The sequence below is a fragment of the Vitis vinifera genome, chromosome 16 (assembly GCF_030704535.1).
Source record: "Vitis vinifera cultivar Pinot Noir 40024 chromosome 16, ASM3070453v1".
In the NCBI taxonomy this organism is placed as follows: Eukaryota; Viridiplantae; Streptophyta; class Magnoliopsida; order Vitales; family Vitaceae; genus Vitis; species Vitis vinifera.
In genome coordinates, this window is record NC_081820.1 from 25653297 (window position 1) to 25674332 (window position 21036).

The following is a 21036-nucleotide window of genomic DNA, read 5'->3' on the forward strand; positions in this document are numbered from 1 at the left end:
CGTGTTCCTTCTCTTTTGTGTTTTTTTTGTCTTCGTGCATAAGATGAAGTTGAAAATTTTAGTGACATGAAGAAATTCAATGCAGTCTACTATTATTATAGTGCCTTGTCTGCACCTAATGAAATCAAAGGCTATGGAAGCTTCGGATAGAGCAAAGCTCTTCATTTTGCACCCTAATTAGGATGCTACACTTTTGACTCATCTTCATCTTGTTTCCTTTTTTTTTTTTTTTTCATTTTATTTATCTATTTTTTTATTTTTTTATTTTGAATCCATCAAAGTAACCCCCTTATACTACTTTTGTTCTTCATGTAAACACTAAGAAGAAGAGGACAAATTGAATATTAAGTTTATCGAAATTAATGGGTATCGCCTAGAAGCATTTTGTCAAAAATCTGAAAATTCAGATGTTGAAATTCATGTCATTTAACTATATTAATCTCATGTATAATTGCTATTCAGGAGAAAAATTTGATAGGTTTTGGGGTTTATGCAATTTTGAAGGAGGGAAAAGGCTTCCTAATTTACCTCCCTCAATTTTCATTTCTTAGGATTCAAGTGGTAATCTTAAATGGACTTCAACATTTGTTTTTCACCAACCATTCTTTTACTTCTATACAAATCCTGTTATCTCATGTATGGGGCAAATGCAATTTTGTGATTTTCTAACTTCTTAAAATTAGGAATTGATTTTTTAGGCTCATTTTTTCATTTTTAATTCAGCTGATTGACATAAGCTTGATATTTGTTCTTTGAGTGGAAATTTTGATGCTTACAGGAGAGACATTTTACTAATTTTATCTACTAGGTTGAAGGCATTTGCTTTTTCTTCCTGACAATTTACTAATTATCAAATTCCTTTTCTTTCTGGTTGGTTTTTCCCTTTCCTTTCTATTTTCATTTGAGGCCACCATATCTCAGGCAATTCACATCCTGAGAGAGTTAGCTACAAATCAAGGTATAATAGCCAAGATTGGCTTATAAATATATGAGAATGATAGTCTTAACATTCTTTCATTCTCTTTTATTGAGCACCTCTTTTCCTTAATGTAGAATATTTGAAACTCAATGGTACAAAGAGATACAAAATTCAAAAGCAATTTTATATTTCACATATGTCATAGAGGTCTCATTGAAAGACCAATTGAAAGAATGAAACTTTGAATCTTAGGTGTTCAATTATATGTTATAACATGTTTGACAGGTCTAATCCGTCTAATTTGGCAAATCAGATGTTAGCAAGATGAGGGTTAGCTTAGGAGGTCCCACAGCACAAGGCAAGCCACTTGTGAGATTAAGCAGTCTGATTTGGAATACATTGTTTGGCTTCACAAGTCAATACAAGGCAAAATTAAAACATTAATAATTTGATTTTAACCAAAATTGATGTCTTAACCACCATGTTTCCTTTCTAAATGAATTAAGATGGTTCAATTTGAATGGATCCTAATTAATTGAGAGATTCAAATAAGGTCACTTGTTGTTAGAAATCGTTGTGAAGAGGAACTAACACAAACTTTTGATCAAACTTTGCCCTGCATCATGTTTGGCCCTCGAACCCATATTTCACCTAATTGATTGGTGGAAGAGGCTTCAATGTATCTATGCTAACTATTTGGGGTTCATCTTTTTTTCTTTTGGTAGATCATTCTCCTTTTTGCTTTTTTTTTTCTTTGTTCCTTTTTGGTTTTCAAGTTACAAATCATTTAATCAAAGAAATGATAACCAAAAAATTTTCCCACAAGTGTAAGATTGTGCGATTATTCTCACAAGCCAGTTCATACTTCCTGTCTCCACACCTGGGTCGGTCATCTTTCAGTCGGAAAGGGTAGCTTATATCCGGAATATTCCCACAAGAAGAGTGACAGAGATGATGATTCAGCTTGGCTTTGCAAGTTGTTGGGAGTAACAGAAGTAGAAAAATGGCTGCAAAACCGGCAAATAAGAGCCTCCTCAACATAGCTGGAGATGGTCTCTTTCCTCTCCGTCTCGCTCTTCTATTATACTATAGATTAAGAACAATCAGTTCTGCTTTTCGTTATAAATGTTCGGTTTGGGTCCAAAAAATGGTTTAGGTAAAGTATCACCTCTTACCCACCGGAGAAAGTGCTAAAAAACATTGACTGGACACATCAACCGCCCCACAATGTTGGCATCTTTGCAGTCAACTAATAGAACGGGATTTCTCCACTTACATTATCTAGCTCTTCCATACAGGATTTCTCCACTTCCTCAGATAATTTGCTTGCATCCTTTGCCTCTAAAGCATGTAGCTTTACCCCAAAGAAAGGGCCCATAAAAGTGGATAAACTTTCTAAATGGTTATTTATAAAATTTTAATATTCTATAATGCTGACTTTTCAACTTTGTGACCTTTATAGTCAGTCAGGCAAGATAGAACCAGAACAATTAAGTTGTGCTCTTCCAAAAATACGTACCTTGTCAACTTTTCTGCATAATTCATAGTTGAGAAATTCATGGTGTCATGCTCTATCACATCTAACTCCTTCATTGCATTTTTGTAATTGCAAAATAATCAATTGTTGTCAAGAAAATTAATTCAGTGGTTCCTTATTTTAAAAGTCACATCTAGTCATTAAAAATTAAGTAAAAAAGAAGTGAAATATAACTTAGGGAGTTTATTGATCCTACAAATTTTCAAAGAATGTATGCAAGTGATTTTCAAAAAATCTATGCAAGTGAATAACTTAGATGACTTTATAGATCCTACAAATTTTCAAAGAATGGTTGGCAGTTTGCATTGTTTGACTAATATAAAACTAGATATTAAATATGGAGTTGGGCTTATAAGTAGATCTAGGGATTCTCAATGTTAGTTGCACTTACAATTAGGAAAATAGATCTTATGATACATTAAAGGTTATGTATTTAATCTTAGTTTAGAAGTTTTCTCTTGATCATCAAGGAAACAATAGATGATTAATGTTTTGTCAACAGCAAAAACGAAATATATTGTAGCTACTAATGGTGCTAATTAAGTAGTATAGTTGCATTCAATGCTTTTTGATTTAAAGTATACTCAAGAAGTATCTATAAAGATTTCGTGGGATGATAAATCAACATTAATAACATTGACCAAAAAATCCAGTTTTTCATGAAAGAAGTAAACACATTGACATTACATCATGTACTATATTCATGAATTGATGAAAGACAAATTATGTTTGAGGTTTGTTCTTTTCAAAATTAAATTGCAGATGTCTTTACAAAATCAATCAAAGTGAAAGCAACATAAGAGTCCTAATGAAATCAAGATTTATTTTATTAATATTTGAGTTGTTTTTGTTGTTTAGGATTTGTAATCCTAGTTCTATTAGAAGTTGAGTTTCTATTAGAATTAGATTTTTTATGATTGTTCATATATATATGTATGAAATTAAGTGGTATAAGGTAATATTTTCATATAATCATTTGTTTTCTTTTTATATTTTTTATCCCTTTTGTGTGTGATAAATCGTTCATGTGCTAGAAGCTTTTTTTTTTGCTTATAATTTACAGTGACTTAATCAATATGAATTTTCAAGTAAGGACCCTTTGTGTCAATGTTAACATTAAATGGAGGTTTGCCCTTGCATTTGGAGAACTTGATTCTTTTGTCTTTAGAAATGTGCTGAAGATTATTTGAACTTGAACCAGGTCCAGCCTTTGGGAGTTCATGTCCAAATGCTTGCGAGCCAGTAGCTTTCCTAGATGTGAAAGAGGAATCAAGGTGTGAACTTAATGGTGGATTTTTGTGGAAAAGTTTTATATAAGAGGAAAGGAACAAACCAATTTCTTTTCTTTTTTATTTTCTTTTATGTTTTACTTGATTGACTATAAAGGTGGTCAATGTTGAAAAATGAAGCATTGTGGAGGAAAAATAGATCATGTATGAGAGGACGGACATGTCAAGTTTTTTTTTTTTTTTTTTTGTCTTGCTTGACTTACTACAAAGGTAACCAATTTTGAAAAATGAAGCATTGTGGGACAATATATGTATCTAGACAGGTCATGCCATTATTAATGGACATTTCAGGATGTTTGAAAGATCAATGAATATTGGAATCTACCAAGCAATGTAGAAAAAAAATTGACTAGGCCTTTTCCTCTTGTACATAATACACTTTTCCACAAAAATCCACAGTTGAGAAGTCCACACCTTCCCTTTATCACATCAAGCTCATTGCACATTTCTAAGGAGAGAGGAATGAAGTCCTCCAAAGGCAAAGAAAATCTTCCATTTAGTGCTAAGGAAATTAACTCAATGGGTTCTTATTTTAAAATTCAATCAACAAGACTACATATGAATTATTGAAGGAGTATGATCCTTGCAACATACCATTTGAAAATTCTGAATTTTTGTGTACTTTTAAAAATTTTACACCAAGAATGAATTATTGAGAGATACTTGGGGGTGTATTATCCTAGGCTAAAAGAGCTCAATGATATATTTTGTAAATCTACTTACAGAGATTTAGAAGCCATACTAATGAGTTGTACCATGCATCTAGAATATCCCATCTGTCAATACAAGAGGAGCAAAATCTATTAAATTATCCAAAAGTCAAGGCAACATCTTCATATCTTCATAGTAATATGGTGTTGTTTATTATTTCTCTATTCCTTAGAAAAAATATTATGACATTTTTTTTATTATGTTTTCATTTACCAAAACTTCTTCATGTGGATGGATAAAGATCACAATAAATTTAAAATAAAATATATAAATTATACTCTAGGAGACCAGAAGAGACTAGGGATATAGATTAAAAGCAAGATTAACATAGCTTCAATTGAAATTGGAAGCTTTATATTTTTACATATGAAAAATAAACTTTATATATTGATCTCAACTTGGTAATTTTTTCTTTATTTTTCAAGATAATTTATTTTTTTTACAAGAAAATACCAATATGAGATATTTTGTGCAATATTTTTACCTAAACAAATAGAAATTAAATAAAATAAGAATCTTATTCTTTTCAAGAATATAAACTATAGATTGAATATCTTAATTAAATGATACTTGTCAAGTTATCGAGAGTTCATAGAACAAATTAACTAGTTAAGGATTTCCAGTTGGTTTTATTAGATGTAATTGAATAAATGTAATGGTGACTTAAGAGTTTCTTTCATGCGTTGTTTTATCAACTTAATAAGGTGGTGTTTGGTTTTTGGCTGAATAGAAAATATTTGGCTTTTTCTATTCAGCTAAAAGTAACACGTTGACATCATCCAATATAATTAAAGTGAACTTGTTATCAATAGGTTCAATTTAGTCATGTTGGATGATGTCAATGGGTTACTTTTAGCTTAATAGAAAAAGTCAAATATTTTGACTTTTTCTATTCAGCCAAAAAACAAACACCACCTAAGATTATAAACAAAAAAAAAAAAAAAAAAAAGGAATTTTGCTTTTGATAAAAGGTGTTATAGCAAATTCTAATTAACCAACAACAAATTTGTAGCATCATGAACCTTCAATAATTCCAATGACTTTTTGTTTAGATGTGGTCCATTATATACATGTGAAGTCATTGTAATGTGTGGTCCATTATTCTTACATATGGCCCATTGTTAATTTATAGTGATGGAATATATATATATGACTTTTCAAATGAAGACCCCCTAGTCAATCTTGGCATTGAATTGAGGTTTGTCCTTACATTCGGAGGATTTGATTCCTTTGCCTTTAGATTTGTGCAATGAGCTAGATGTGATAGATGGAAGGAGTTGAGAACTTCTTAATGATGGATTTTTTTTGTGGAAAAGTAGATAAATACATATAGGAGGAAAGGAGCAAGTCGGTTTTTGTTGGGTCTTGCTTCACTTTTCAACATTGGCAACCCTTATAGTCTACCAAGTAGATGGAATAATTAATTAGCTTGACCCTAAAAATCCACGGATGAGAAATTCACACCTTCCTTCTATCACATTAAGCTCATTTGATATTTCTAAAGAGAAAGAAATGAAGTCCTCCAAATATAAGGACAAATTTCCACTTATTACCAAGGAAATTGATTCAATTGGATTCTTATTTTCAAAGTCAATTTAATCAATAGAATTAACGTTGGACCATTTTTATATGGAGTGGAAAACTAAGATTTAAGAAACCAAAGCATCCATTAATCTCAAGACCATGGAATCCGATGGATGTTATTGCAGCCATTGAAGAAACTTAAGCTACACCAACATACTTCTCTAACAAGAAGTATCTTTATTTCTCTCGATTTTCTTTTGGATTATTAGAAGTACTAGAAAAGAAAACAAATAAAGTAAAGACAAATAAAAATTTCCTTCTTTAGTTTATTGTGTAAGGTACAAAGAAAATCATATATAATAATAATAGTAATAATAATACAATTTATATAATTTTCAAAAATTTTAGAAATGAAATATATTTATATTATTTTTCACTTTTTTTTCTTTCATTTTTCACATTATTTTTTCGGTCACATTTTCTCTCAAACTTCTATAATATAAATAATTAAAAGCCTTAAGGCTTACATATATATATATATATATATATATATATATCCTATTGTCAATAATTAAAAGCCTCAATTCTTAAGCAACACTACTCATCTCCAGAGTTTTTCCACTGTTTCTCAGCCACTTTATATACACTAGATTTGAAATTTTGAAATTTATCCAATAAATTATGACATGCTATTGAATCTGTAACGGAAAATCTTATTAAAAACAGAAAAAATTTTCCCCCAAAGATAGACTGCTAGACTTCTTGTTGAAATTTGGTAAAATAAGCTGCCCTTTTGCTAGTCAAAGGTGATCCACAAAGCTTTGGGGAGCTAAACTGAACTAGGTTGAGACTAATCATATATTTTTGCTTATACCACAGAAAACATTATGAAGAAGAAATCAATTATGTGGGAGTGACCTTTTGAAACATATTGTAAGTTGAGCCTCAAAATGAATATTGTAGTAAAAATACTGGTACATGATAACAATAAAATTGTGAGCCTACATTGATGGAGGATTATTGCATCATATTTAAATTGCACACTTCTAAAAATTGAAAAAGACATGATAACATCTTTCATTCAATTTATGAGATAACTGTTAACTCTTGTTGAAGGTATCTTTTAGATGTGCTTGCATTTGTTTTTGTTGGACTGGTGCAAGTGAAAGGATTGGGAGGCGTGGATAAATTATGTTCTCCTTCTAACATCTGAACCACAAGCTTCATAGAAGGACGATCCACTGGGAACCCTTGAATACACCAAAGTCCAATAATTGTCAATTTTTTTACTATTTGAGTATCTCTTTCTTCATCAATTCGAATTTGTAGCTCTTCACCTTGATCTAGATGATTATAAATCCATTCTGGGAAGTAAACTTGGCTAGTATTATCCATAGTAATATCAATATTCTTCCTATCTCCTATCATTTCAAGTAATAGCATTCCATAGCTAAAAACATCTGACTTGTAAGACACATTCCCTAAATTCCTGGATAACATCTCTGGAGCGATATAGCCCATGGTTCCCCTAGCTGTAGTCATAGAAACTGCACTTTTTTCCTTGGAACATAATTTGGCTAGGCCAAAATCAGCTATTTTTGGATTAAAATTGTGATCAAGTAAAATATTATGAGGTTTGATATTAAAATGGAGGATTCTTTGATCACAGCCTTGGTGAAGATATTCAATTCCTTTGGCAATACCTAAAGCAATATCTTGAAGCTTTTTCCAACCAAGTGAATAGTTTTTAATTATAAATCCATGTTTGGTGTTTCATGAAAATGTTGTAGTAATAACCCGATTTCAATGTTTTTGAGAATGTCTATCTTATTAATAAATTGACAAAGAGAGTTGTATCTAATTGTATATAATTTACAAAATACATTAACGTGTCAATTGCATTAAGATATGATATTTTTGGATTAATTATTTCTCCATTACTTTTTTTAGGACTAGATGTAGTTCAAGGTTTTTTCGAAGGTAATCAATCCAATTTTTCTGAAGTTTATAAAAATAATTTATCGAGTTCAAATCTATTTTTTATTTTCCTTCATTTTTTCTTTTCATCTACTTTTTTTCTTTATTTTCTTTCCCTTACATTTTCCTTAAATTTTCTAGGAACCAAACATAGCCTTTCTGGATATCTTTTAATAAGATAAAACATAAAATAAAATTAATCATTCCTTCATTTTTTCTTTTCATAAAAAGTTTAGAAATTATAAAATATTTCATTTCTTTTTATAAGGTTTTTACCTATGTGAAATTATAGAATAATTTTACTATTTTTCTTCGTAATTTCTACATATGAAAAATTATGATTTACGTTGTAAGATCAAATAAAAAAAAATTATAAAAATGGTAGGAGAATACAAATAAGAATTTTGTCATTCGCCTTCCTTGAAATTATGGAAATGGTGACTAAGTAGTTAAGGTAACAAAAACGTTTAGTCCACGGCTAAAAGGATTCTCCACAAGTAAGAGAAGAACAACATGGAGTCTTCCACGAATTTTCCTTACTTTTTCACTTGGAATAAGGGAGAAGATTGAAGGAAGATTACGTCTCATTGACCTTAAATTTCAAGGTTTTGTATAGGCTTAGGGTAATTAAATTTTAGTAAATGTTTTTGTGGATAAACCAAAAGTAAATTATATATGTAGTCACCCACAATTTCCTGTATGTTCCCTTCCATTAGTTATAATTTTGGAAGATTTAAAAACTGTTTTTAAGAAATATTGTATGAAAATATATATGCTATTTTGAAAAAAATAATCAAAATCCTTTCTTAATTTTTTGTGTTCTAAAAATTATGAGTGCTTTATTCATAGGAAAGAGTTACAAAATAATAAGGCTTTTTATTTGGGAAGTGTTTTAAAAATTAGTTTTGAAAAATATTTTGATATTTCGTAACAAAAAAAAAAAGTATGTCGAAAATGTTTTTAATTTATTTTATATGTTTTTAAAAATAAGTTTTATCTATAATACTTTATTTTTAATCATTATTTGTATTTGTATAATTATTTTTTAAAATATTTTTTTTAAAAAAGTGAAAATAATTAAAAGATATTATAAAAAAAAAATCATATTCTCTAATTTTTAAGAACATAAATATGTTTTATATTTTTTGGTTGGTGAAACAATAGATCGTATTTGACAACTATTTTTTAAAATACTTTTTATTTTCTAAAACAAAAAAAAAGAAAAAAAATTTAGATTCTATTTTAATAGCTATTTTTAAAAACTTCAATAAAAAAAAAAGAAAGTAATAGACAATCAAGAAACAGAAAACAGTTTTCTATTATTAGAAATATTTAGTTATTTTAAGTTGTTTTGAAAGACTATTTTAAAAAATAATTATATAAATATGAAAAATGATTAAAAATAAAATATTATATATAAAAATTATTTTAAAACATATTTAAAAATATAGAAAACAGATTAAGAATATTTTGATTCTCAAATAGATTTCAACATAATTCCAAAACAAATCAATCACAAATGTTCCCAATCAACCACAATGGTTCAATTTATTATACATAATAGGGTTTTGCAGATGAAGTCAAACATCCTACTTTTACAAGGATGCAGCAGATATCAACTATACAGATCACTTACATTCATATATAAGCACTTTTATTCTGTTTATATGATATCAAAACAATAAAAAATGTCTTAGGCTCTGGGCTGAAAGCAAGTTTACCTAAATCCAACCAGAGAGGCTCCTTTTTGAAGAGACTTTTCATAGAATCTGAGAGAACCCTTTTGAGCTTTAAGCTTGAAAGAAATCAATCCATGCATTGCTTCTGAGTTTGTGAAAGAAGATTCCTTCATATTGAATCTACCGTACCCCAAGCAACCTCTTCAGATTCGTCAATGTTCAACTCAATCATTCCCAGTGCCAACAAGTTCGTGAGACTGGCGTTTAGGCAATGGCCCTGCCTTGAACATAGAACTTGTGTCGGTAGATTTCATCGTCTGTACTCGGTTCCATGTAGATTATCATTTCCATGTAGGTTATCACCAGTAATCGTTACAAGAGCACACCCCATTCTTTATATGATGAAACCGGTTAGAGTCCCTTACTACTATTTCTCTCCCTGTTGCCATTGAAATGTACTTTATTGCAGTATGGCAATCGCCACAGACGCGAAGATTCTTAAATATCCTGATGGGTTTCGACTGGCTTGTGCTTATAAGCCCAAATGCCACTGCTATTTTCTCACTGTGTTGGAACAAGAATTGCTCCTTTTGTTCTTCTTCTATGTCGTGAAGAACAAAGTCTGTGTCAGGGATGTAACCCATCTCCTTTATTTTGGAAGCCAGTTGGTCCAGTTCTTGATAAATCTGCCAGGCTTGAGGGTGGGAAGTCTCCCCTACATGGAACCTGTGCACCCTATTTTCTACCTCAATCCAACTACAGCCAGCTTCTTTGATCAAATTACGCTCTTTCATACTTTTTCTGATCTTCACTACGTCTTTCCACTGACCTGCTGAAGCATGCAAGTTTGACAGTAAGATATATGCTGCTGGGTCATCTGGTTCCTGCTCAAGAATCATCTCTGCAGCATGTCTTCCAAGCTCTGTATTACCATGAACACGGCAGGCTCCAAGCAGTGTTCGCCAAACCAGAGCATCAGCCATGAGGGGCATTGAGTTAATGAACTCCATGGCTTCTACAAGAAGTCCAGACCGGCCTAGTAAATCAACCATACATGCATAATGCTCCATTCTTGGGACAATTCCATGTTCTTTGTACATTGAATTGAAGTGTTTCTGTCCCTCAGAGATCATACCAACATGGCTACAAGCTGATAATACGGCAACATAGGTGATCTCATTCGGCTTTGTCCCTGTCTCAAGCATTTTATGGAACATTTCCAAAGCTCTGGTTGCAAATCCATGTTTTGCAAAACCTGTGATCATTGAAGTCCAAGATATCACATTCCGATCTTCCATCTCATTAAAAACTTGAAAAGCAGCTTCAATGTTACCACACCTAGAATACATAGAGATCAAAGCATTACAAATGCATTGGTTTGACTTGTAGCCTCCCTTCAATAACCGACCATGAATCTGCTCACCTTTGCCCATTGCACCTATACTTGCAGCCCCACTCAACAAGCTAGCAAATGTAAAAGCACTGATACCAATACCAGTATCTGCGATCTCATTAAAGAGTAGAAAAGCTTCTTCAGACTTCAAGTTCTTGGCATACCCATCAACAATTGCATTGTAAGAAACCAAATTCTTCTCAAAGAGAATATCAAAAGCTTTTCGGGCATCTTCCATTCTTCCACTCCTAGCATACATGCTAATAAGAGAATTCCCCACACAATTCACTGATGCTATGCCCAGTTTCACTGCATAGCTGTACACCTGCTCACCTGTATATGGATCAGAAAGGTTTCCACATGCCTTGAGAACACTTGAAAATGAGAAATGATTAGGCCGTATATGACCGGATATCATCTTGCAGAAAAGTTCAATAGCTTCCTTATCACACTCTCCACTTTGCACATACGCTGTGATAATTGCAGTCCAAGACATAACATTATGCTCAGGCATCTGCTCAAATACCTTCCTCGAATCATCCACTGACCCATCTGCTGCACACTTTGCATACATGTCCACCAAGCTACAACCAACACAAACATCCAATGCCAATCCTAAACGTATTACTCGTGAATGCAATTGCTTTCCTAGTGCTAACAATCCTAATTCTGTACAAGCAGAAAGGACACTACTATATGTAAAACGGTCCGGTACATAACCACTCAATTCCATATCTAAAAACAAATCAATTGCATCTCTTGCACAACCTAATTGCGCAAATCTAGTTATCATTAAAGTCCAAGTAACCAAATTTCTTTCAGGCATTTTGTCAAACACCTTATAAGCTGAGCCCAAATCACCACTACCCTTCACAAACATATCAATCAATTCGCACCCAACACAGACATCAGCCTCAAGGTACCCGGTTTTCACCACAAACCCATAAATTATCTCCCCAACCCAGGCGTAATTGGCGTTTGAACAAGCCCGAATCACGGCCGCAAAGCAATACTCATTCGGGTAAAACCCCAATTCAAGCATATCAAGAAATGTCCAAATTGCTTGCCACTCCATACTGTTATTCGCAAAACATGAGACCATCGCACTCCATGAAACCAAGTCTCTCTTATTTCCCATTCCCTCAAAAATCAACCTAGCGGTTTCGGTGTCGCCACATTTTGAGTACAAGCTGATCAGAGTGTTCAACACAACCGAGTCGAGCTCGAGTCCAGACTGCATTAGCTTCCGGTGGACGAGTTTCCCGAGTTGGAAGTTGCGGAATCGGATGCAGGACTTGAGGAGGATGGAGTAGGTGGTGAGATCTGGTGGGGCGTTTTGCTGGGTCATGAGATCAAGGGTGGAGAATGCATGGTGGAGGCGGCCCACGTCGAGTTGGCGGATCAGACGGTTCTTGAGGGGCTCGAAGTTGGGGTTTTTGAGGGAGAGGGAGGAGGGGATAATGTTTTGGCGGGAAGGGTTTAGGGTTTTGGAAGAAGGTGGGAGGAGGGGTTGGGCGGGAGAGAGAAGAGAGAGAGTTATCATGGTCTTCCCCTAACGGCTAGTTTGAGAGAAATGAAGTTGTTCAACGCTTCAAGCTCATAAAGGAGGGAGTGTTTGGTTTTGTACGTGAAGTTTCATACAAAAAGGATTTTTGAGAAACTGTTGGATTAATTTTTGGGCAGGGGTGGAAAATTTTATTTCGATTATCTTCTATTAATTACTATATTAAACCTCGAGGTAACATATTCATTTGCTGTGGTATAAAAAAAGTTAAAAGGTTTTTTTTTAAAATTGTTTTTATCAAATATAAAAATTAAAATTTCAAATTTATGGTAATTTATAAGAAATTAAGAGTGTATTTGAGAATATTTTTAAAATTAGTTTTTCAAATTCAAAAACATGTTTCGTTATTATTATTATTATTATTTTTTGATAAAAAATAGTTTTTGAGAAATAATAATAAAATTAAATTTATTTTTTGAAAGTTATGGACAACTTTTATTTTAATAATGAATTAAATTACCTATATTTTATACTATTTGAATGAGAAATGAATTTATGATAAATTAGCAAATATGTCATCAAGAAATAAATTTTTTTCATGTTTCTTAAGAAAATTTAAAATTTTTATTTTTATGAATTGTTACTTAAGAATCAAATGTAAAAATTATTTAATTTGAATAGAAATTAATCTAAAATAAATCCAAAAACTTCAAAATTGAAACTATAATTTTATCACATAAGGTTATTATTTTTGTCTCATAATTTATCCAATTTTTAACAAAATTAAATTTCATAAATTGTAATTATTCAGATTTAAAATTTTAGACAAAAAAAACCTTAATATTATATTATCATGTGATTGCCTTCTTATGAATTTTCATTTTCTTGTTTATTGCTCACTTGCTTTCCCATGATAAACTACATTTCTTTTTGCCTTGTCTTAATAAATAAAGAAGTGTTTTAGTTATTTGTTTTAATCTTGAAATAAAATTATTTAGATTTTATGTATTAAGAATCAATGTTTCTGAAATTGATTGATTATACTATTGCTAAAGGACTTAATTTTAATTGTTTTCAAAAGAATTAATTAGAAAGACCTTCAAGAGGTGTCAATTTTCAAATTTAGAAATATATAACATTGTGAGTAGCAAATGTCGTCAACTAGGATTTTTTTTTTTTTTTTTTGGATAAAAGGAGATTACGAAACATAATGTTTACAAAGTCGATTGAAAGATGAATCATAATAATCTTTAAAATTAAATTTTGTAACATTTTTAAGTTACAATAATTAAAATAAGATAGAAAAACTTGACACACTCAAAAAATGTTTTCTTGTTATTTTTTGGTGAAGAGACGACCATTAATGAATTTTTTCCACAAAATTTATGGGAAGGAGCAATGTCGAGGAAGATGCATGCCAATTAGAAACAATATTAAACATATGTGTAGTTTGTAATAACAAGCTCTTAAAGAAATTGTATGAAAAACTTTAGGTCATATTTGTTAACAGTTTTTAAAAATAATTTTTTATTTTTTATTAAAAGAAAAACATGTTTAAATTAGCAAATATGTCATCAAGAAATATTTAGATTTTTGAGTATTATGGGGTGGTTCATGTATTTAATAAGGATAGAAACAAGGGTAGAAAATCTTGACTGATTCCTTTTGTGAGTTTTTTTTCCATGGAAAACTAGGCATGAGAAAATTTTCCACAAAATTAATGGGGTAGGAATAATGTCTAGAATGTGCTGACTAGAAAAACTAAACACGATGGGGACAAGATAAGTGGTACTATTTTCAAAAGAATTATTTAGAATAACCTTTTAGGAAGGTATCAACAAAGAAACAATAAACATTGTGGGGTAGTTGATGTATGTAACTAAAATAGAAAAAGGGTAGAAAAGCTTGACTCATTCCTTTGGTAATTTCTTATTTTCCATGGAAAAACAAGCATTGAAAACGAATGTCTTTTGTTTTCCATGAGAAGATGAGTGCTATTATTTTCAAAAGAATTATTGAGAAGGACTTTTAGAAAGGTGTCAATATAGAAACATTAAGCATTGTGGGGTATTTGACGTATCCTGCAAGAATTGAAAGGAGGGTACATGGGAAAGCTTGATCGATGGTTACATAGTTTTTTATTTTCCTTGGAAAAATTGGCTTTGAAATTTCTCCACAAAATTTTTGAGAAGGATATGTCAAGGAAGGTCTTAATTAGAAACATTAAACCTTATAGGGTAATTTCTATCGACAAGCTCTTAACCAAATTCATATAAAACTTGACTAATTCTATAATGGATGATTTCTTATTTTTCATGAAAAATGGGACTTATTGTCTTCAAAAGAATTAAGGGGAAGGCCCAAATTAATTAATGGGAAGACCATAAAACTATCAAACATATAGAGGACTGTTTTTTAACTGTAGTTAATGAGGAAATCATAGAAAAGCTTTTAAAGCACTATCTCTCGTGTGGTTCACAACTATGCTTTTTACTCTAAAAATGGGTGTTTATCCCAAAGAACACAGGTTGTCTTTTAAAGGCAAACTCAAAGCAGGATTTTACTTTGAAGCTAACTAGCTAAAAAGAGACAATTCCTAGTGGAGTTGGTTGAACATGTCGTTTGCATCCTATTGGTGAGATCAATCAAATAGGAGATGTTTGAAAAGTATCATTGTTTCCCTTTTACCTTGTAGTGGTTTTTGCAAGTTCTTCATAGTCATGACTTGTTAGCTATTATTTATGAATTTGAAATATACCTATATAAGTTCGTCCAAGACTCTTAGGAAGAAGAAACAACAATCCACAATTTATAATCTAGAACAAATGGAATTAGTATTTTAATTCTTTGTTATCTTAAGAGCACATGAGATTCACTTCTTCCTAAAGATATCCTATAGTTATCTATCTATTTGGGATGAACTCTACTCTTCTTATATCTTCTCACTTGGGGCTGCAAAGTAACAATCCCTAGTTGGAACTTAGAGGCTAAGTATTGATTTATGGCAATACTATATCTGAATTATACTGGATTGGAATGCTTCTGAACAATTTATATATTTTATCCTCTTAATTTCCTCTTATTATATGGTGAGATAATGTTGGTACCCTAGCTCAAGTGCAGCACATTCAGGTATTGATTACCACTTTTTGATCATTACATTTTTCTTGGATTGGCTTCATCCACATCTTTCAACAAGGAAATCATTCACTTAGTCTCTTCAGCAATAATTAAGCTGAGAAAAGTAACCATGACTTGGGATATTTTGTGAGGAGAAGCTGCTAGCTGTTCTCTTATCCTGTTTTTCCTTGTCTGAATGCCAAGGCACCAATATGAAAAAAGAGAAAAGAGAAGCAGATGTATTCAGTGAATTCTCTTTGGCACCTTCTCCGAGCGGGCAAGAATTGATGTGTGACCTAACCCATGAATGTTAGACCCAGGGTGAGGAATTATGAGGTATTATAGATTCCATCTTTTCTAGTTTATAGTCCACTAATGCTACGTTTGGTTTGGGAAAGTATTAAAGGAAGAAAAAAATGGTAAAAAGAATAATTATCTCATGTTTGATTATATTATGAAAAATATAAAAAAAATATAATTAAATTTAGTTAAAAGTTTATGCATTTTCAAATTATTTAATCTTTATTTAAAAAGTTAAAATAAGTGAAATGAGTTTAAAAAAATATATAAAAATAATTTATTAACTTTCAATCAAATAGAGATTGAATTTTTTTTGGAAGAATGCACGACTCTCTCAAGCCTTCAAGATATTCTTATGTTGATATTAAGAGGATTATGAATCAATTTAAGGACAAATTGGGTGAAGGATGTTATGGAACTGTATCTAAAGGGAAGTTTTTTTTATGAAGTTCTTGTTGTCAAGATCCTTTAACAATTTCAAGGGAAATGGGGAAGAATTCATTAATAAAATGAGAGAAATGAACAAAGTTCACCATATTAATATTGTTTGCTTAGTTGGTTTTAGTGCTGATGGATTTTGCCGTGCCCTTGTTTATGAGTTCTTACCTAATGGATCTTTAGAGAATTTTATATTTTCAACAACTATTAAAAATTGCTTACTTGGTTGGGAGAAACTTTAAGATATTGCTCTAGGCATGACCAAAGGTATTGAGTATTTCCACCAAGGTTGTTATCAAAGAAGCATCCATTTTGATATCAAGTCTCATCATATTTTAGTGGATTATAACTTCAATCCAAAGGTATCCAATTTTGGCCTAGCAAAATTATATTCTAAGGGGGAAATTGCAGTTTTTATGAATGAAGCTAGAGGGATTGTGGGTTATATTGCACTGGAAGTATCATCTAGAAATTTGGAGAATGTTTCCTACAAGTTAGATGTTTATAGTTTGGAATGTTGTTGCTTGAAATTGTAGGAGGAAAAAAAAATGTTGATGTGACAATGAAAAACACTAGCCAAGTATACTTTCCAAAATAGATCTAAAATTGTTTGAATAAAGGAGAAGAGTTGTAGATTTGGGTTGAGGAAGATGAAGATGCTAACATAGCAAAGAAATTAACAATTGTGAGACTTTGGTGTATTCAGTGGTATCTAGTGAATCTTCCTACTGTGAAACTTGTGGTTCAAATGTTAGAATAGGAAGGTAGGAGACAAGTTAGCCATGTTGCCTAATCTTTTCACCTACATGAATCCAATGAGAACAAATGCAAGCTAGCCTAGTAGATCTCTTCAACAAGAACTAACAATGATCTTAGAACTAGAGTGAAAAAAAACCTAGTATTTTTTATTTTGTATAGTGTCGGATACAATGGAACAACACAATCTTTTAAGTTTCTTCATTTCTTTTTTATATTTTCTAGCCCATTTCTCCATTTTGTGCTAATTTATATTCTCCTTGTTTCTTTTTTGGACTACTTCCTATTCTAAATTTTTTCCCCTTTCATTTTCTATTTCCCAAATTTGGATGGCAAAAACAATGTCATTTTGTATCTCAAATTTTCACCACTTTCTGGTTTTGCCTTTGAGAAGGTCTCTTCATTAAAGACAAGAGTGCCAGATTGAAATACCTTGTGTCTTGTCTCTTTGAAAAAAATGATTAAGGAGTCTTGACATACATACAATATGAAATAATATTGAGATATGTGTTAGGACAAAGAGTCTACATTGTAAGTTAATAATTTTGTTTCATTTTATTTTTTGGCTTATGAAATTTTTTTAGTAGTGACTTACTCTTTATTGAAGATTCAAGATTGTTATTCGCTTAATTGAAAAGTCACATGCAAGTTTAAAAAGATAGGTGTTTAAAGATTTAAATTTGATTGATATATTTTTTGTGAATTAAAATGCTTAATTTATTATTTTGGCAAAATAGGAGACACTCGAGTGTTGGAAACAACACTCAAGCGTTGAAACTACTTAAGCACTTATCCAACACTCAAGTGCCCGAGTCACTTGAGCGGTGGGTAAGTACACTAGCTCGATCATCCTGAATTTGCCAGAATATGATAAAATATTTTTTTTGGAAATTCACAAATATTGCATTTGAAAAACTTGGGATATTGATCTCCTAAGGCCTAGAGGCCTATATAAACCCTTTTAGGGTTGGACACTTATAAAAGAATTAAACCTAACTTGCCTAACCATTTCCAATCTCTCATGGAAGATTCAAAGTATTGAATTTAGAGTTGTTGGAAGACTTGCATCATTTCAACGAGGTTGAGAAGAATTCACAAGAGCAATTGGAGATTCTTGCGTCGCAGACGTGGATAAAGTTGTAGGTTCTGGAGAGTAAATCTTTAGAGTAAACCAGTTAGATAATTTAGTATGACTTGATCTCATATAGTGGATTTAGATTTAAGGTTTTAAACCCCGTGGTTTTTTATTTTCATAGTAGTGTGGGGGTTTTCCATGCAAAAAATTCATACGTCCCTGACATATTGATTTGATTTTGGATATTTTGTTTATATAAAAGTTTATACTCTTTTTTTCCCCACAAAAATTTATTACTTTCCTGGATTACATCAACAACCATATCTAGCTAAATGTAGATCTTGACAACAATGGAATTAAGTCATTAAGGAATAGTTTAGATACGCTTGTTATTTTTTTTTTTGAAAACAAAAAATGATAGTAGTTGATGATTTTAAAAAATTGAGATATTAAAAAAATTTTAGTATCTCAAATTTTAAAAATTCTAAAAATAATTTTTAAAGATATAAGGTAAGTTCATACTTTTTATGTAAAAGTTACTATATTTATTCCTATTTTTAAAAGTAGATTATGGAAAATGTTTCCAAATAAGCACTAAGTTATTAATTTAATCCAACATGAACTCTCATCCTTCTAAAAAATAAGGCCTTATAAATTTTATTCAAAATCTTAAACTGCTAAGTAATGAATTAGTAATATAAATTATATAGACTGAATTGAGTTTTCAACACATCCTCTGATTTGGATTCTTAACACAAATCCTTCAAATAGGACAACTTTGTTGAACCTTGTCTCGATATTTAGTCCTTGAAAATGATTAGGTAACTAGTACTTTTCATGAACTTTGTCATTAGTCAAGAACCCATTTTCCTTCACAATGGTTACATTATTTTCATTGTTTTCTCTTGAAAATTTTATCTATTTATGAGCGCAAGTCATATCATGACAAATCCTCATTAGCCAAAGGAAATGGACAAAGAAATAGAGGCATTGAACAAGAGTTAAACATATGAGGGATCTTTCCATGTTACCTCCTAGAAAATTTATAGTGGGTTGTAAATGAGATTACAAAGGACGAACTCAATTAGATGGGTCCATTGAGAGGTATAAGGCCAACCTAGTGATAAAGGGATTTACGTAGAAATATGGAGTGGATTATGATGAAACTGTTGGAATCTCTAGGTTGCTCCATACCAAACCTTAGACTGTTGAAGTGCACGCAAAACTAATCCTTCGGCTCAACTGATGTTTCTTTGATATGTCTCAAGAGGACCCCAAGACTATCCTTATTTATAAAAGTAGTTTTAAACATAAAAAAACTAGAAGAAAAAGTGAGAAAGCCGAGCATATACAAGGTAGCATATAATTGACTAGTTGGGGAGCACTTTTAATGCTAATATCAAGTTTAAGATTTGTGATATTTACATTTATTATCATGCAATATATAACCAATGTTTTCAGAACCAGATTGGTCATTGAATCGGAAAAGTTACCGGTTCACGGTTCACGGTTCATTGGTCGGACCGACGGTCGAACCGATGACGTCATAAATAATTAAATATATAATTTATAAATTATTAAAATTTAAAATAATTATAAAAATAAAAATAATAATTTATATATTATTATTTTAAAAAATTTTATTTGAAAATCAGAAAATTGGTTTCAAATTAGAAATAAATCAAATTATAATAAAAAGAAACACATTAAATAAAAAACATAAAAAATTTCACCTTCCAGCTACTGCCACTGCTCGGAATGGGTATTACACGGGGGAAATTAATGGTGGGTTGGGAGAAGGGGAGGATGGGTGTTTTTGACAGTTGGGGGAGAGTGGGCGAAGGGGCCTTACACAGGGGGTGGTCATGGCGGGAGGAAGGAGATTTGCAGCTATCGACCGAAGGAGGAGCTTCCAACCAGTATTGCCGGGGGGAGCTAGTGTCGTAGCGGGGGAGGCTCACAGTTGGTGTCGAGGCACGAGGGGCGTGACGGTGGCTTCACACTGAAAGAGGGATGGATTGAAGGTTGAAGATGGGAGAAGCATAAAAAAGACGTCGTTTTAACGTTGAAAAAAAAAAAATTGAACTGTCCGATTTGTCTGGTTAGCTGGTTGGACCACCGGTTTAACCAGTCCGATTCTGGTTTAACATCTTTTCGAGCCAATTGACCAAATTGGACCGGAATCGTGACTGGCCGATGGTCGGACCGGCAGGCTCGGTCTGGTTTTTAAAACCATGTATATAACATTAATCATCAACTGAAACAGTAGATGAGTTTAATTATTACATATTTTACTTACAATGAAAGTATATATATTTTGTGATAAAAAATGACTTTCATCATTAAAAAAAAGAAGATATTTTCCATGATAATAATTTCTTATCACAGAAGATTAATGTTGTGATCAAATTATTTCATCATTAAATTGTCACAAAAATATCAGAATAGGAAAAAAAAAATTGAACATCATGCCTAACAAGCAAAGCAATGAAGAAAAATCAAACATTATCAAGTAGTTGATGTATTTAGACATCCATATGTTTTAGTACAAATTATAGCAACATTGTTTGGATGTGTCAAGAAAACTCTCCAAAAAGTAATGAGTTGCATGCATAATACTTGGAATGAAATGATTTTGATTTTGATTTTTATTGGCTTCTCCATAAGGCATGATTGCTTTTTCTTATTGAGTTTATTTAAGCACAAGGAATTAATAAGCTTCTTTCAGCAGCTTATTACTAACAATTAAGGAAAGTACTTGTGTAAGAATAAAGAAAGTTGGTGATGTGAACCTCAGCAACCCTTCAAACATAA

General features: G+C 31.5%; 1 protein-coding gene across 1 annotated transcript; it reads right to left on the minus strand.

Moving 5' to 3' along the window:
• Nucleotides 1-9479: 9479 nt before the first annotated feature.
• On the minus strand, nucleotides 9480-12641 carry LOC100853690 (pentatricopeptide repeat-containing protein At3g49170, chloroplastic). The gene has a single exon (XM_059743325.1). It carries the CDS (start codon nucleotides 12570-12572, stop codon nucleotides 9996-9998), a length of 2577 nt encoding a protein of 858 aa, XP_059599308.1. The 5' UTR covers nucleotides 12573-12641; the 3' UTR covers nucleotides 9480-9995.
• Nucleotides 12642-21036: the final 8395 nt, after the last annotated feature.